General features: G+C 36.9%; 1 protein-coding gene across 1 annotated transcript in view; it reads left to right on the top strand.

The window, feature by feature from the left end:
- The window catches only part of LOC124162539 (synaptotagmin-3-like), a 269,510-nt gene that overhangs the window by 118,796 nt on the left and 131,419 nt on the right, over positions 1–19,295 (top strand). Inside the window, exon 4 of the mRNA XM_046539114.1 lies at positions 14,819–15,041. Within this exon, the coding sequence (XP_046395070.1) occupies positions 14,819–15,041 (223 nt within the window). The remainder of the gene's footprint in view (positions 1–14,818; positions 15,042–19,295) is intronic.

Genomic DNA, 19,295 nt, shown 5'->3' with positions numbered 1-19,295 from the left:
TTTAATTCTCTTTCATTCTCGGCTACCTAAAATAGCTCCCTTATGAATTGTGAGGGGTTATAGCCACCTGGAGTAAAAGAAAACAGAAACGCCGCAAATACTTCTCAACTGGGTCGGAGGAAACTCTCGGAGCGAACTTTTTTACGCCTCATGCGCCTCTCATTTTTTCATCTCCCTTCAAAGTCGATCGACACAGCGCGAACACGTATTCCCTCGCGTCCATTATCGAATCACCTCCCTCTTGCACCGATCGACTACACAATCATTGGATCGCCGCGGGAAATCCTGTTACATGAGCCGCTACCACCCTACTCCACACTATACTCTACCCCACGAATATTTCAAAAGAGGATTCTCCTCTTCGCTAGTGTATATGTCGTCACCCATCGCGCTTTTAAAAGGGTTTACAAAAATCAGCACTCGCGTCGCTGACGGGCAAAGTGACCCGAATTTCATGGTGAAATAAGTTATAATTAGGGCTCCTAACCGCAACTTTCGTTTGCGATAGCGTGATGTATAAAATTCAATGTTTTCAATACTAATCGTCGTGATCGAAAATAGTATGTATACCAAATATTGAGAGTAAATTAATCGCTCTACAGTTTACACTCAGCGCTACGGACATTTTTGAAAATCGATTGAACTGTTTTCCCTACAAAATTTCGAGATAGCTGAGTTTCAAGTCTTTTATCTCGGTAACTAATTCATCTATTGCTAGGAGAGAAGTCACAAAGGAAATTTATTTCTACATAGGTATTGTATTTATTGTCAAAAATTCATTATCTCGTTCAAAAAATTTTAAAAACAGAAATTTTGGAAAACAGTACCACTGATTTACACGCTGATTTCTCAGACACTGCTCAATTCACCCAAACGAAGCTTCATAGATAGTAATAACTATATATTCTAACCATGGGTGCATAGCAGTCTAGCAGGGAGAGTTTGGATGCTGATCGAGGAGTCCCGGTTTCAAATTCCAGTTGAAGTCTTCAGACATCTCCATATAAAATGCTCAAAGTAATAGATAGCCCAGGGTATGCAGTTAGTCCCCCTTTGCCGAATTTGTGAAATTTACACGCCTGTAGCTTAGTTCTAAGTGAGCTCCACCCTCACCAAATGGATAAGTATACATTCATTGATATACTTGAATCAACTTGAATTGATATACTTAATTCAGTACCTTTTATTCCTTCTCATGCATCAAGCATTAAATATATTCTTGTGGCTTGTTGAAAACAATCTTTTCCGCTTTATACAATATTTTCACATGAAAAAGCCACTATTACTATGGTTGAGAAATATAAATTTGTATATATACTTGCAATTAAATTTTCCTATATTCCAGCAATGAGGAAATGTATGTATATTCAAACCAACCTTCGGGTGAATCACTGACTGAGTGATTCTGCACATATTTACAAAATAATTCATTGAGAGGGCAAATAAATCAGATATATAAACGAAACAAAACTTCTCCAGGAGGGACTGGATCCTCTTCCATGTAGTCTACTTGCTCCACCTCTTCACATATCGCGCACCACTCACTTCCTTTTGACGCCCCTCGGTCATTTCCGATCGGTCGGTGTATTAGAGCCCCTCACCGTACTGGGTCACATCCTACGGACGCACGTGAATGCCTTCTTTTTTTTCTTTCTTCCTCCTCCACATCGTTCCCAACCGTCTTATTTTTTTCCTCCTCCTTCTCCTCTGCCGTGGACTGGAAGTAATAGGTCGCCTTCGTCGCCACGGGGGGTTCAAGGGAAAAGGAGGAGGGAATAGAGATGCTTCTTGTATGCCTCCATTCCGCTCTCCAAGGGTTTGGCGGAGGATGAGTTGAGGGGTTCTGAAGAGAACGGTTCTTTTGAAGAGGGACGTTTTCCATTTGATCAAGGCTTTCTTCATACAGCCACGCCCCTCCGTACCCCTCGTCCCCCCTCCTTACTCCCCCCCCCTCCAAACTCTTAGGAACGATTGGTACCCCAAGGCTCCGTTCTCGGACCCCCAACTCTTCATGAAGCCGCCATCCTTTTACTCTTCCCCCCTTCTCTGGTACTCATCTGGGACCTTCTCGTGCTCGACCACAATTCCCAGGATGCATCACGTGCGGAAAGGAAGGAACTGCTCCTCGTTTCCCTTCCTTCTCGGCCAGTCAGTCAGTGTTTGTGCCTGCCATCCACTTGCGCCGAGCGTCCTCAATTCGCATTGATTCAATTGAAGCATTCCCAATTTACTTAATACGATACCTAAACTTCCACGGTTTTTTTCTCGTTTTTATAAATTAGTTACGCTGCATTAAATGATAAATGCATGACCCTTATATCAGAAAGTTACCGGGTTGTCCTAATTCAACTTGAAATGACATACGTAATTAAGGACTATCTATTATGTGATATGTACTTCGAATTAAATATTTCGTAGCGGATTCTATAAAGCATTTTTTTCCGCGTTATTCAATATATTAACAGGTATAGACACTATACTATGGTTGACAAATAGAAATTTATAAAAATACTTATGATTAAATGCCCCTACATTCTAGTGATGAGGAAAATAAAGTTTTGATACACATGGGGTATGCTATGGGTAATTTGATGCATGCGAAATTCATTAAGTTAAGCACATTAGATTACAGCTCATCATTGTGCAAAATGCTAGGTTATTTTCGATACACGACATTTGCATGGGTATAAGACTTTGTGTTGCATTTGCTTATATATTATTCAAAGCGACCTAATTATTCATGGAAGTATGAAAAACATAATGAATAACTCATTCCAGTTTCTAAATTATACCGATTAAATTATAATTCTTAAAGAGATCGATTAAATTACCGTTGACATACTATTAAAGTATTCTACCGGTTCAGAGAGGTTTTCATCGAGCATTTTTCCGATCATCCCATTATTCTCTTCTCCCAACTTGAACTTCCCTCTTCAGTTCACAATGAGATCTACTCCCTTTCATTCTGTCTACAAAAACTATTGTATAAATTATTTTCCTTCCCGTGCCTCGCTAACCTTAAATTATTCCCTCTAACACTGTTTTTAACATTCTCTTCTAGCTCAGTACTCGCTCCATCCAAAACATATCCATCGTATAGTCATATTTGCCGATTTCAACCCATCCAATCAAAAGTTGTGTCACGTAAGGTCCCTCGAGCCGCACACTTAGACCGCTCGAGGTAAATATCCACGAGAGTCGGTGCGAGTGTAGTACGTTCGAAGTTTAGTTATGGCCGTGACTTTTAGCGTAGCCGTTCACGAAACGCTCAAATCAACAGACACACGACATTCCACCAAATGAGGAATATGTTAGAGGGAAGAAAAACAGTTTTGATGTACTTGTCGTCTTAATTTATTCATATTAAATTTATTGTCATTGGAATTCATCCATTTTTCCAATCCCATATTAAGCTTTAAAAATAGCGACACTAATTCTCATGCCTTTTTTTGTTAAGCCTTGACCTCATTTATGTTGTAAGCAGGCATCAGTTAACGGGTCACTTCCAAGCTCTGAGTGGGTAGCGATGCAAATCGCGAGGGTGGTATTCAGTGCGTGTAGCCATGTGTGGCTATTGTTGAGCTATCCACTCTGCGCAGTAAATGGGAGGAAAGCAAGGGCAGGCGCCCGGAATAGCTTCTCATCGACTCTGCTGCCCATCCATTAACCTTTTACATTAGTTCACTAATCTCCACTCTGCAGGCGCTGTCTACATTCACGAGTATACTCCATTCATGTAATCAATGAAATTCGATTGGTAAACAAAGAGGATCCAACTCAGGTATACGATACATTTCCTCACAAATGGTTTCCTCACTATCAGCAGGCAAAGGCCTTGTTAAGCTGAATCTAGTAAGTATACCCACGGAGCTCCTGAACAATGGGATACAATGCATGCACCATTGGACCATATGTAGCCTAGTAGTAACCGCAATAGTATTTTTCTCATTTTTATTTTCAGTGGTCTTATCCTTGATATGTTCAGTGAATAGCTAGTAGCGACATTGAGAGATTGCGCGGCATTAAAAAATGGTTTTGAAAATCGTTTCTATCTGGACATGCAGATAGAGGTTGAACGAAATTAAAAAAAGTAAATCAATGACTAACATAACTTTAGCTTAGAAAAATCAAATAAATAATTCCTTAAGTATTACTATAAATCATTTTCATTAATTTAACCATTTCATCGCCAATAAATTTTGACTCTGAGTGAAAATTTGTATGAAATGTTATACATACATAGTAATGCCATAATAGCTATTTTCCTTGAGGCTAATACAGCCATTATTCATTCAAACGTGCCATGCTTTAGATAAAATATTATAAAACGGAGTAGATATGCAGCAACAAATTACTGCCTGCGGCTTATGAGACTGCTATTGGAAAGCTAGAGGATTACACGATGTTTTGTAAGAATACATTTAATTCGAAAAAAATTAATCCCTGGTCAATTATTTTCACCGTGATTAATCAAAATTATTAATGATTAATCAATCATTAATCATGAATCTGACTTTAAAATTAGAAGTTTATTTTATAATTTTCCATTGGTTTAAATCGACAAAAGAAATAAGGAGCTAATGCAACAGTTTCATAAAGAGCTATCAAGAGTTTTGTATCGTAAAAGAATCATCATACGCTGCATTTGTTATCTCAATACTAATTAAAACATATCGAATTGAGAGCTTTAATCTGACCAAAATATTCTTATTAAACTATTTATCGTGTCAACCTACCTTGTCTAATGTCTTGACATCGATGTCTTAACTCAATATATTATTATGCAGTTCCTCACTTTCTCTTTTGTTTAGCATCTTTTCATCTCTAAATTAAATTTGTTAACTTCTTCCTTATGTTTGAAATAGAATGTTTGTGGTACACGTTTGTTTATTCAATTGTTGATTGAAATTGGAACATAGAGACGACAGAAGTTATATACGAAGTCGGAAATTCCACGTAGCAATGAACAATTTTCAGAGCAAGGCATAAAAGGAATGATAAATTGCAGGTTTCTGCTAAAGATAAACCACAGATAAAATATACAGGTACTTAACGCTTTACAAACCAATACTTTATTGCAGCTCTTGCGATTGCAGCGCCTCCATTGGATTTAAGTGGCCCTTTATAGAACTCCATATTAAATTTTTATTTCTGAATATTACTCTAGGCACTGTTCCAATCGTGGCAAAAGTGTAAGAATATTGCATTGTAATGCAGTTATGAGCTATCCTGAAAATTTCAGTGCTCTAGTTCTAGGAAGTGTTCAAAATTTGAGTCGCAAGAATTTTACGGGAAGGACAAACAACATAGCGAGTATAATAAAACTTGGTAAAAAATAACTATCTCCAAAATCCAAAGAATGCATGCCATTTGCATTGCAACTGACTCGAGACTCCGTCGTCTCTATCTCCAGAATCACGATGGAAAGACAAACTTATTTGACATTTTATTTATGAACAATTAACATCCTGAGAATTTGTTGCAATAGCGTATGATTTGCATCCGTTAAAAACCTTGGAATTGAAGATTTCATCATAAAATGAAAAGGTAGTTTTCGCTGTGTTAATTTAGTTGATGGACATGGTTTTCAACTGGGCTCACATATTGGATATTTTCTCAACCAAAATATAAAATTCCTTCACAAATATGTAGATTCGTCCTGTATATAATAAGCTTTTGGCCTGAATTTCTCCATTCATTGCAGTCGCTGACTCTTGGCATGAATGCCTCAAAAACGGTGAATAAAAATTTGTATTCCGCCTGCGTGGACTCCGTCGCTAGTTCCTTAACGATTTCGGACGACAGTCTAGTTCAGAGTGGCTCTTGATGGCACTCGAAATCGTGATCCAAAAAGGGCCAGCTCCTTAGATAGCTAGTAATTAGGCTGAAATGGCTTGTGCCTCATATTAAACGTAAGTTGTGCATTGCTCAACATACGAGTTGTAGAGCAAAATGATCAGGCAAAATCATGAAAATATTAGAGCCAATTATATTGAAGTGATTTCCTACCTTTTCATTGCTAACCATGGAAAGCACATATTACTGACTACTTAAAAATTCACCTATAATTTCCACAAAAATACGAACAATCCACTTATGAAATGGAATTTGTGGAATGTTGGCTCAATTTGTGCATTTCGGTTGACTCCGTGAAGTTATCACCGTGGCTAATCCCGGAATACTTAAATTTGCAAAGAAAAATTTTCAAATTTGAAGGACCTTTTTATTAACTTTTGATTGGAACATTACAAAATATCAATTTCGTCAAATTACGCTTAAAATTTTGTTAATTAATATAGAAAAAAGAAAGGATAATTATATCCCCAGAATAATAACCTCAGATGCTACGGCCGTTTTCACTAATGCCTTATCATGTCATATTATAATGAAGTCACCTATCTAGAAGAAACTATCATTCTATTTTTTTCTTCTTGCCTTGGCCTTTATTTATAAATGATCTTAAGTTCTTGGAGTTTAGGCCAAATAATGCAAAAGAGATTTGCCTACGTTTCAGTTTATTTTAAACCATCCTCAGGGCCTTAAATGAAAAACATTATTGTACAATATTGATACATAAGTAAAAGGTTACAGGCAATATTTGTTTACAATAATATAGTCAAAAAATAAAAAATTGAAGGCACAAGAATTATGACATACCTTATTTTCACAGGATTGTTCATTTATAGTGACTAAGTTACTTAGTTACCATCAATTTCCATTTATTAGATATAAATAAATTTTACTTAGATTCTCAATTTCTGGCATTTTTTAATCATTAATGCATAATCATTAATATTTAATTTAATGTTTAATAATTTTTTCATTCAAAGCCCTGAGGGTGGTTTAAATTAAACGGAAACGTAGGCAAAACACTTTTGCATCAATTGGCCTAAACTTCAGGAACATTTTATCATTTATCATTCTAATGGCATTGAAATCAATTACAAGAAGAAAGGCCGATGAGACCCTTTAGTCTTTAGATGTATCGAGACTGTATCCTTGCTAAAATCAAAATACACTAATAAAAAAGCTTACGTCAGCAGCTTTGAATGCAAGAAGCTAGTCTCGGAGAGAGGTCTTTGGTCTCTCCGAAACCATACAAATGGCATCGTCCCTTCTCCGCCCATTTTCGTCTTTTTTTCCCCCTTTCTGGTGGAGAACTGGCTTTTATCGTCCCATTAATCATTGCACTACTCTCTGGGAGGTAGCCTTTTATTTTTCAACCAAGAAAAATAGCCTGCCGGTAATGATACTGTCTCTTATCAAGCTAAAAGTGCCCCATTGTTTTAATAAGTCACATCTGTAGCCTACTTATAGTCAGCATCCAAGCTTTTACCGCATTTTTTCTCCATGTTTGCTTTAAAAATCCATGAGAAACGGTAACGTCAGATGTTTTTTGCAGCTGAGGAGGGTCATCGGACGCTAGGACGATAACTTTGTTCATTTAATCCCAAAGATCAATACGCTTGGTCAGACAAATCCATGAGATTTATCATACACAAGAGTTCTCGATTTTTGGCCACATTTCAATGTGTATGGATTTATAGACGTAATCGTGACAACCGCTGATTAAAAACATTTTACGATCAAATCAATAATTCTGATTTGGTATAATAATATTAATTTCTCAAATAAAATCCTGCCCAATAGAGATCGAAAAATAAGAGTAAGCTGTATTAGTAAGGGCGTGGCTTCCTTTCTCGAATAACCCGAACTCTTTTAAATGACCTTGCATGTAAAGTGGAGTAATCTCACATCAGGTGGATTCATAGAATGGTAGAATCGTTTGGTGTTCCAAACTTTACGTCATTCCCCGAAAATGGATGAAATTCCTTCATGAAATTAGCAACTCATAAAAGTCAAGTGTCTTCATAAATGACGAATAGAGTGTTCGAAAATGGTTAGCTCTTTCAAACATCAAGAAAGGTTTACTGCTTTCCTGGACTTCGACTTAGACTAGACTTCGTGAAGAGTTCTTGGGATCGGGTCAGGAACTGCTTAAATGTCGACGTTTCGATGTCCGACTCGGCCATCGTCCTCAGGGCTGTGAGGCTAGGCCGTCGTCCTCACAGACCTGAGGACTCTTCACGAAGTCTTTCAAACGTCGTCTAAGAATAAGCAATGCAAGTGACATATATTGACTCAATAGAATAAATCAATTATCTCACGTTTTCCAGTGTTCAAATCCCGTTTTGAAAAAAAACTATTAGCATAGTGTTACCACAGCAAAACTGTCTTTCATTATATTTAATAAAGAATCGCTGGTGTTGAATGTTGAAGAATAACTCTAACTTACGTCTGAGATGCACTAGTCTCATCAAGCCTCCAACATAAAAGGATAAATTCAAGAAAATAACTAGCTGTAAAATAAAACGATATGAAAATAAATCATTCGGCTGTGATATTACAACTTTAATTTGCATCCTCGACATTGGGATATTGAAGGTAGCCGGAAAGTTCTAAGCATAGAAAATACTGCAAAATTATAATAAATGTGCAAAAGAAAAAATCAAAGAATAATTTTTTTTAATTTAACACTCAAAAAATAGATGTACAACCAAAAATATCAAGAAATAAATAAATAATGAATGAATTTATTATTTTTTTGCCTAATCGGACTTATCCCAAGTGTTATTCATCGGTCAGGTTTAGTTATTCCTTGATTTAGTGTGTGTCGCACGCACTCTCTATTAACCTGTCTTTCATCTTCTCCTTCACTGACACTGGAAATTTAACAATGGTCACTTACACTTGGAAAATTTCTCACTTGATACTGGACCTGTGCCATCTAGCGGACGATTGGACATTGGACGTATGATCAATTATATCACCTGATCCGCTCTCTAATAAAAATACAGATGAGTACGTTCAAAAAATTAGCGAAAAATAAAATAAAAAGAAGTTGAAACAATATTTTTTGAGAAATAAAACCAGGCATTCATTTGGAGAACTGAAATCAGAATTGTTAACTTGCAGAGAGCTTAGTTAATAGTTGATAACTTAACCCTGCAGGCTGATAACAGCCAAAAACAACCCTTCCTTTTTGAGGTATTATGCTCATCTCTGTCTTATAAATTATAACATCAAAACAGGTTTTCGTCAGATATTAGTATGGAATTTTTATGGTGGGGGAACTTTCTAGCTATCTTCAACATGCTGATGGAGGGTAGATAACAAGATTTCCATCCCTCGGATGTACTCAATCAACCCAATTCATTTCTCATATTAATTATTCTATGATTGAGGATATTGTCACAATAAAATCTCCTAAAATAACTGGAATTACGATAAGTAAATCTAAAAGTAGTGAATAGATTGATTTAAAACTTTTTACTCTATTTGTAATAATAGGTCGTTAAAAGACATTGTGGCGTAATTTTTAGGAATTCATTTTCTAGTTTTCATTGCGATTGGCAAATTTTTATGAATAAACAGAGTAAATTATAAGACAAAATTATATTGATGATCTTTTGAAACAAATGGTTGCAGAGAGGGTAGCCAAAATGAACGAAATAGGAGCGACCTGTAGAATAAGCCTGCCCCGGGCATTTAATAGAGATATTTCGCTGTAAGGATGGCTGTAAAGTAATTAATATGTATTCCTATCATTAGATATCGACTAACAACAAATTAAATAGTGAGTTAATTTCGCGATTTTTCATGCAGTTTGAGCCATCTGAGAAGCAAAATAAAATATCATAAAATTGAGTTCATGTAATTTAATGATAGCGCAAAAAATAACAATAGCCCGTAAATAACCCATTCCACCAAAAAATAAAATTTTATGAAATCAAAATTATTACACAGTATAATTTGGAACGCATATATGGACATTTTTCTCGCCAGATCCGCTCCCTGTTAAAAATACAGATGAGCACGTTAAAAAATTAAACCAAAAATAAAATGATAACAGAAGTTAAAAAAATATTTTGTGATAAATTTAACCACAAAATAATTTAAATTAGTATATGATAAATGAAAAAGTTTGTTATCAAAATATGAAAAATCAAAAAATAAAGTCGCTGTATATAGGCTAATAAATTTCGAAACGAATTCAGGAATTGTAATTTCCATTATTCTCCGCCTTCCCTTCTCCTTTATTTTTACATCTTATTTACCATTATTTTAAAAATACTACTGATGAATGCGAGAAATAAATTTAATGAAACAGAATAAATCTGAAACAACGGCTAACTCGGAATAGTATAATATAATCTTTAAACTTCTGGAACATTCCAATCTGGCTCTCAGTATTTATTTTTCCAAACGAAGGCGTCCCCAAGTTGGCACTGCACCAACTAGGTGGTCACACAGTTGGTGACTCACGGCCGTCGGCCCTCAGCTTTTTCTTTCCATTGCTCGTTCGGGTGTGGTGTTCCAATTAATCGCCTGCAGGGCTGAGAGCGCAGGCCATCTCCCGGTGCAATCACGAGCTAGTCTTTTCGCTTCCCTTTTGTTCTCTGTGAGATCATCTGCAGGATCGTTCAATGAGTTCTGATTCCTTTCACGGAATTCTTCTTGCCCGTCTTCGAAATGAATTGCCCTCATCAACTTCCGCCGCAATAAAATATCTTCTGCGCCCATAAAATATCAGGAATACACGAAATAATTGAAGCATAACATTCCTTCGACTCAGTGACCCCATAGGAAAAAAAACTAAGATGAACCTCTACCCCAATAATAATTTATGACAGCAATTAATAACACGCTCACTTCGAGATTATTTCAACCATAAAATATTTTCTCTTATAAAAATTTTAAGAAACAACGGTACACCGGCTATCGGTAAACCTTGTCTAAATAACCCAATGTAATAGTCAACAGGTCGAAATGTCAAAGAGGTAGCACAACATACCTAGATCGGTAAGTCAATCCAGATTCATCGTGTTGAAGCACCCAGTCAAAATTTAGGTGTTCCTCGCTTTCGTTAAGTTCTTTCATTAAATTCACTAGTGGAATTGCAGTGGTTCATTCCTATCGTCATGCCCCCCTTCGTTTATTAACCCAATGCTATACCCCTAGGAAACCTAGCTCTCCAAATTATATTTACCGAGTAGATTGAAATATTGAAACCTTAATTTTGGTAGTCCTATTTTGAACAGATCCATAATCATACTTAAAGGCTATAAATCGTTTGATTTACTTTGCCAAGGCTTAGAAATTAAGACATTCCACATGATGGTGTCTGGAGGCAGTGGCATAACCAGAAGTTCCGTTGGGGGGGGGGGGTCCAAAACGAGAGGGGAAAATTTTGGAATTACAGAGTGCTAAGTAGAGGGTTTAAAACTAATTTTAATACTTTTAATAATCGAAAAAACTTAATTTGCCAAAGAAATCTTCAGTAAATTCATCAATATTTTGATTTCCTTTATGTAGTATTGTAACAGTGTTTTTATATTTCGGGGGGGGGGTCCGGATCCCCTGGTCCCCCTCCTCGCTACGCCACTGTCTGGAGGTACCACATCGATACACCGTCAAAAAATCATCGAGATAAAGGGTGATAGTAAAATAAATAGTTTTATTTTGTAATACTTAAAATTTATATACAGGACACAATAATTGTAAGTAATGAGCTTTGATTTTAGCGAAATATTTTATTCGTTAAATGATTTGGAACTTAAGTCTTTGATCAAAATACCTCGCTGTTCCTCATTGAAAGATATGCAGCTTCCAAAAAATATAAATTATACGCTTAATTTTATTTATAAAAAGAATCCATCAGAAAAAAGCAAAAGAGGTCTGAAAAAAAATTTAAAAAATTGGAATTCGTCGCATGAATACTGTTGATAGAATCTCAGGAATTAAAAATCTATATTTTTTTCTCTCGCATTGTTTTATTCGCATTTTTCCACATTCAGCAGTGAAGGTATATGAGAAATTTCTTGGATAATCTAACTTTACCTTGGAATTTTCATTTTCTTTCGAATCCACAATGGAATACGGCGCCATAAAGAATAAATAAAGTATCTTTGGTATCAAATATTTCAAGAATCTGAGGGAAAGAAGATATAGAAGAGAATAAGATTACTTTAATCGAGGCCTGGTATTCTGAAGAGGAACAGCCACATAAGATCACGCGGGGAGAATATGAGAGAGACCGTATGTACTGGGACACATAATCTGCAGCAAAGGGCTCCTTCGCCCATTTCCTTTTGATGACGATTCTGATAGGGTTTGAAAAATATAGAGACTCCTATTTTACGTTTTTAGAACCTCCGCCTACATCCGGAGCTGTTCGCAGTGAAAACTCAACGTCCTTAAATATTTCAGTTGATGACGTCATTAACTCCTGCCGAGCGCTTCGTGGCTTCTCCGCTACTCCTCGGCTTCGCGCGTCGTTGTCACGTGGCTTGCTTTTTTCTCACAATCTTCTGAGTGATTTCATCCCTCAATGAGCGGTTTTCTCCCTAAGCAATTTTAAGAATCCTAACAATTGACGTCACCAACTCATGAAAAATGAGCGTCAACTTTTGAGTTTTTAAGTATCAAATTATGAGAGAATGGATAAATCAGGATTTTTTTCTAGCTGTGACTTATCTTTCCCTTGCATCTACCGATTTCTTTTAATGAATTGACATTCGGCTGTCAGTGAAAAACTCCATTCCACTTCTGTAAGAGGCGTGATGAATGTCCGATTGCATTCCATCATTTATATCAAACAGCTTATCGCGAATCTTCAATAACTTTAAATCAGTAGAAAAAAAGCCAACTGGGGCCGAGTTGCAATTCCAACATAATTTTATCCAGGTTACTGTACCTTAGGGCCTATTTATTTATTTTACCTATTAGTAAATATTGTTTCTGCTTAGAATTTAAGCATCTACTTTGAACTTGCAGACGACTCGGTAAAAGGTAACTGACTGGTAATTTCCTTGAATAAGCAAAATCATAAGTTGGAATCCCTGCATATCTAAAATGATTCAAGTCAACAAAAATGGACGATTATCACATGATATCTGCTGTGCGTCTAGCTGTCTCAGTTAGGCAATGTTCTTCGTTGGTTAGTAAAATGATTTACATTAGTGAGTCTATAAAAAATACAGCGATATATCGAAAACGATGGCGGAATGCGCTAATAACCTGACATAAGGGAAAATGATTGTACCTGCTGTGAACACACAGATGACTCCGTACGCCGCTAGCTAATCCTCTGCCGTTTCCCTGAATGAACAGAACACTTGGCTGTTATCTCTGCTCAACGAAGGTGAAAACAGCCAAGAAAAATGTCTTATTTTCCCATGATTTGGGTGTATAGAATAATAGACAGGGTGAAGTGAACGGAGAGGAAGAGAACAATGTAAAACTGCTCATAGTTAGGATGAGACTTCGGAGGAGACAGAGGGTTTGGTCAGAGCGAGTAATGAGTGACAACAGGATACTAAAAACAGTGTTAGAAAGAAGAATGTTCGGTGAGCTTCGGAGTATAAGGAAGAGAATTTATTGATAAAACGAAAAGAAGTAATCATGATAAAATATTAATACCAATAGTAATTTCCACGTTGTAATACGTAACTACCACTCTAGCGACAATGGTTTAGTCACTATATGTCAATTTCAAGGTCGACATAGAGTAACATAGAGTGCCGAAACAATGGTCGATAGCGCAGTTATATAATGAAGAGTACAAATTACTAATGGTGCTCATATTTTATCATGCATATATCGTATTTCCACCACGTCAAGCCTGAAACGATTTCACACTGAAGAAAGTAAGTCTGACTGGAAATTGAAGATGGCAGTCTAGATTGAGAGGAGAGACAGGCCGGGTGATCTACAAAGTTTTCTATGTAAACCGACCTAAACCTGTAGACCAAGGCATATGATTTTATAATTGTTCAGTTCAAAGTAGGGATGACTAGATTCCACTTTGTTCGATTCCGATTCTAATTTTGATTCCTTCAAATCGATTCTCAATTCCAACTCCATCGATTCTTATTCATACTAACAGCTGAGATATTGGTTCGTCTGCATTATTGCAGCCATTAACCTTTATGAATTTATTAAAATAGAATGTAATAACAAAGACAATTTAGTGGCCAAAAAAGCATGTTTATTAAAAATAGAGAATTAGTATTATAGTAATATATCCTCAGATTTTTTATATTATTTACATTTTAACGTTTTAAGGCATAAATTGTTAACAGAATGATGTACAATGCACATTGGCTCAGGTGTGGCGGCCTTTACGCCAAAAGCTTGTAGTCTATTTTCAAGATATTTATCTTCCTGGAATCAACTTTAGGCGATCGATTCTCGATTCCGATTCCGTGCCCGAGAATCGTTGGCATCGAGAATCCACATTTCACATCGATTCATTCCTAGTTCAAACCTTGGTTCAACCTTTGGCTCATGCGGGGTAGAGAAGTTACATGTTTTATATTCGATTGTGTCTTATATGTATGTTCGTGTTATATATGTGCGTGATTGAGTACGGATGTGATGAGGGGAGAATATATTCCGTATTCATGATATAATTTTCTATTGGTCCTTCGTTTTTCTGTTACACCTGAATATTTTTATTTGAATAAATTATGATACTGTTCCAAATGTATTTAAAATGTTTGAAAATATTGTGTGGCTAGACACCCGGGTATCCGCATTCGGGATGCAATTGTATGTATATGCTTGTATAGGTTTATATTTTGTTTTTAGTTTTTTTCTCTATTTTTTGCATTTATTGAGTCTTGATGTAGTGTTTTTTTTTCTTTGAACCTTTGTCAAATGACTTTTACTGAATTGTTCTGCACTTGTAAATTATCTCATGGACCCGCGATAATAATTTAATTGAATTGAATTAATTGTCTTGTTGTCTCTGTAGGGGCATGTGCTATGTTGGGGGCGGCGGAGGCAGTGCAGGGACCATCTCGAGCGCGGGCGGGGGCGGGACGGGGGGCGGAGGGGAGTCCGGGGGCGGTGGGGACCTGATCGTGAGCGTGCTGGAGGCCAAGGACCTGCGGGGGACGGACGGCGTCAGCCCCGCCTCCGACACATACGTCCGAGTGCTCCTGCTCCCGGACAAGACCAGCCACATGCAAACCAGGGTGAGCCCTCATGAAACATCCCGCTGCGTGACACTTGATGCCCGCATGAAAGTTCGAGCCCTCAGATGAAAACATGTGCTGAATGATAATTGAGAATAAAATATAAACTTTGCGTTATTTCGAAAAATATCACAGGAATGGAGACCGTTGAGCATGAATAATGTCAAGGACCATCAACTTTGCATTCATAGCTTAAAAAGCTGTTTGGAAGAACCCTGCGATTTTTTAGTTTTGTGTTAATTTTCTAGGTTTATAAGTTCTGAGTTATTAGAATAGCTTCTACTCAAATATTTCCACAGTTGATGAATTATAAAAATCAAAATCAATGATCATACAAAAATATTTTAGCCTGATGCTGTAATACGAATTTTATATTCGCTACAAATGGGTAAAAGTTACTTCATAACACTGACATAATTCATTATAGTCAAATACTTTATAATATCAAGGGAAAATAGAGAAGTTGTGACTTGCAGTTCTCAAAGTTAGATATATTGCTAGCAGGATAAATTTGCATACATAGAAATAGCGATCATAATTAGAGTTTTCGCACAGCTCTTGGAATGTTTACATTAAAGGAATAGAAAATGTCTCTCTTACGTACGGTACGTAAAAGGTACGTACATCTTAAGTAACTCTATCCAGATTGGTAACAAATGGCAATAATTGCGGCAGAATAAAAAATAATGGAATCTTTAATTTTCTTACTTCTGGAGGATGTAACGTTTATTGATTACATGTAGCGTATGATGAGCGCTGAAAATAGAAGGGAATCACAGAAGTTCCACGAAAACCCTAAAGAGATGGAGGGAAAACATAATTAGACATTTTAAGGCATTTAACGGGCCTAACTTCGGCAATATCATTGAGCAGGAGCCAATGGCAAGTCCTCTACTGGATGCGTTTAAAAGTAGGATAAATGCAAAAATTAAAGCAAAAAAGTAAAAAAAAGTGTAGATGATAAGGCATCAGTAAATACAGGTGTACAATTTAAATTCGAAACTAGCAGTGCCAATAAAATCATTCTGTAGATACAAGCATATTAGCAACTTTTAAAGTCAAAATCTTTCCTGTACTTCATGGGACAAATTCCAATGGCCTCAGATAATGAAAGTCTATTCGACAAAAGCAAATCAGAATTATTCCCGAATCGCAATAATACTACTTCCGAAGTTTTAATCGTGGCTGTGGTTAATTACCGTAGTTTAAGAAATAAGATTCCTGAATTCCACCATTTAATTCATAGTACGAAGTGTAAGGTCATTTTTGGAACAGAAAGTTGGCTAACAGATGATGATTCAGACAATGAGATCTTCCCAAAATCGTTCACTGTTAATCGGATAGATAGAATTAATCGAGTTGGGGGCGGAGTTTTTATAGCTGTAAAGAATTCAATCGCCAGCCAAGCGATAACCGTAACTGAGACCAGCGTTGAATCTGTGTGGTGTTTAATTAAATGTCCAAAATTCAAAACTATTTTATTATGTTCGTATTACAGACCACCTAACTCAGATGTAACGTCAATGTTGGATTTTCAAAATCAAATAAACAGCGTAGCATCCAAGTATCCTGAAAGAAACTTGATTGTGGGTGGAGATTTCAACGTACCTTCTATAGATTGGGAGACTTATAGCTTCATTCCTGGTGGGAGGGATAAAATGATCTGCGAGGCTTTATTACACACTTTTACATCTAATTCATTGTTTCAAATAGCATCCGCACCCAACAGAGGAGAAAATATTCTTGATTTATTAGCGACAAATATACCACATCAGGTAATAAACGTTGGCACTGTCGAAGGAATAAGTGACCATAGGGTAGTAACTGCAAAGTTTTCTCTAAATACCGCTGTAAACTTTAAAAAAGAGCGTAAAGTTTTCATATTTAAAAGAGCTGATTTTGATGGGTTTAAGAGTCATCTGAAAAATGCTTTCCCCGAGTTTCAAGAATCAGTATTAAAGTTAAATGTAGAGAATACTTGGAAAGCTTTTCTTTCGCTCGTAACTTCGGGAATGAATAGCTACATCCCTAGTAAAATAGTAAAAGAAGGCAGCGAACCGAGATGGTACGACGCGGAAGTGAGAAAATCATTGAGGCGACAGAGAGCGTGTCATGCTAAAATGAAAAAAGTCAGCACGGATTTATCCGCTAATGAACGCGAGCTAATAATTAAAAAATATAGGATGACTAAAGCCGCCACGAAGGAAGCGTTCAGGAATGCGTTCACGAATTTTAAAAGAAAACACTAGTAGAGCAGTTACAGGATAACCCAAAAGCATTTTGGTCATATGTTAGGGAAGTTCAAGGTAAACGATCTACCGTATGTTCGCTGAGAAACGACAATGGAGATGTGTTGACAAGCAGTTACGATAAAGCCAATTTATTAAATTCCTACTTTAAGAGCGTGTTCACGGAGCCTTCCGAAAACTCACCCGAGACCGATGACAATCCCTGTATACATAAGATGCCAGCTATTGACATTAGTACGCTCGGAATAGAAAATATATTGAAATCGCTTAGTCCAAATAAATCACCTGGTCCAGACGAAATCCCTTCTCGCGTATATAAAGAACTAGCCTCAGAAATTGCCCCCTACAAGCAGTTAATATTCAGTAAATCCATCAAGCAACACGAAGTACCTAATGACTGGAAAATCGCTAATGTAACGCCAATATTTTAAAGTGGAGACAAGGAACAGCCATCTAATTACAGGCCGATATCTTTAACGTCCATCTCTTGCAAAGTCCTTGAACACATCGTAGTCAGCTCGGTAATGAAACATCTAGACGCGCAAAACTTATTAATGGGAAATCAACATGGATTCAGGAAAAGCAGATCGTGCGAAACTCAGTTAGCGCTTTTCGCCCACGATATTTTAGTCTCCGGGGAAGACAACATTCCAGTAGACGCGATTTTTCTTGATTTCAAAAAGGCATTTGATAAAGCACCCCACGGAAAGTTAATAATAAAACTGAAATCTTATGGTCTAGACGAAGATGTCATTTCCTGGATTAGAGAATTTTTGAGCGACCGCGTCTAAAGAGTAGTATTAGACGGTGCAGTCTCCAATGAGGTTAGAGTCACTTCTGGCGTTCCTCAGGGTAGTGTCATTGGCCCACTCCTATTCCTTCTTTATATAAACGACATTGGCGAAGTAGTGCAGAGTAAGTTACGATTATTTGCAGACGACGCAGTAGTTTACAGAGAAATCCGTTCCAGCAAAGATATAGATGAACTAACGAATGACCTTGCTGCTATCCAAGCTTGGTGCGATGCTTGGCAGTTGGAATTAAATTTGGAAAAATACGTCGTAATGAATTTCTGGAAGAAGAATAACTCCCTACAGCGTAACTATATCATTGGGGGCACTCAGTTAAAGGCAGTTGAATCCGTGAAATATCTAGGGGTTAGACTCAATAATGATCTATCGTGGAATAAACATGTTCGAGAAATAACCGGTCAAGCTAATCGTAAAATGGGTTTTGTTAATAGAATATTAGGAAAGTACGACGACAAAGTGAGAGAAATTAGCTACTTTTCCCTCGTTAGGCCACATCTGGAATACGCTGCCAGTGTTTGGGACCCTCATGAAAAAGGCTTAATAACAGAGTTAGAACGCGTGCAAAGAAGAGCTGCCAGGTATGTGAAAGGTCGTTACGATAGTCTTGTTAGTGTAACTGGCCTCTTAGATAAACTCGGATGGAAATCTCTGTCGGACCGTAGATTGAAAAATATACTAAACCTTTTAGATAAATTCAAGAGCAGTGTCTTTTCTGACGAAGTTAACCATATCTTGCGGACGCCAACGTACTACGGAAGATCAGATCATATAAATAAAATAAGAGAGATAGATTGCAGAACAGACAGATTCCGAATGTCATTTTTTCCACGATCAATAAGAGATTATAACGGCAGCAATAGAACTCGTAAATAGATTGCATGACTTGTAGTGTAGCCTACTAACCTATGTAAAACTTAATGCATGTTTCTGAATTTCTATTCTATATTCTATTTCTAACAGCATAACAGCATAGTAGTATAGTTTGTTATTATACGGGACATTTCTTGGACGGTGTGGTGTGCATGTGGGAGTCCAAATGCATGCTGCATGCTGGTGATTGATCACCCCCTGCCAAACACCCTAGAGGTGGCTAGCAGGGTATTATGTAGATGTAAATGTAGAAGTCAACAAGCACATTGAATTAATCGAATATAAAAGCATATATAGCTCAGGAATGAAGAGGGAAAGGACTA

Source organism: Ischnura elegans, chromosome 7 (assembly GCF_921293095.1).
Source record: "Ischnura elegans chromosome 7, ioIscEleg1.1, whole genome shotgun sequence".
Taxonomy (NCBI): Eukaryota; Metazoa; Arthropoda; class Insecta; order Odonata; family Coenagrionidae; genus Ischnura; species Ischnura elegans.
The sequence above is the reverse complement of the archived record's forward strand: the minus strand, read 5'-3'. Positions and strand labels throughout refer to the sequence as shown.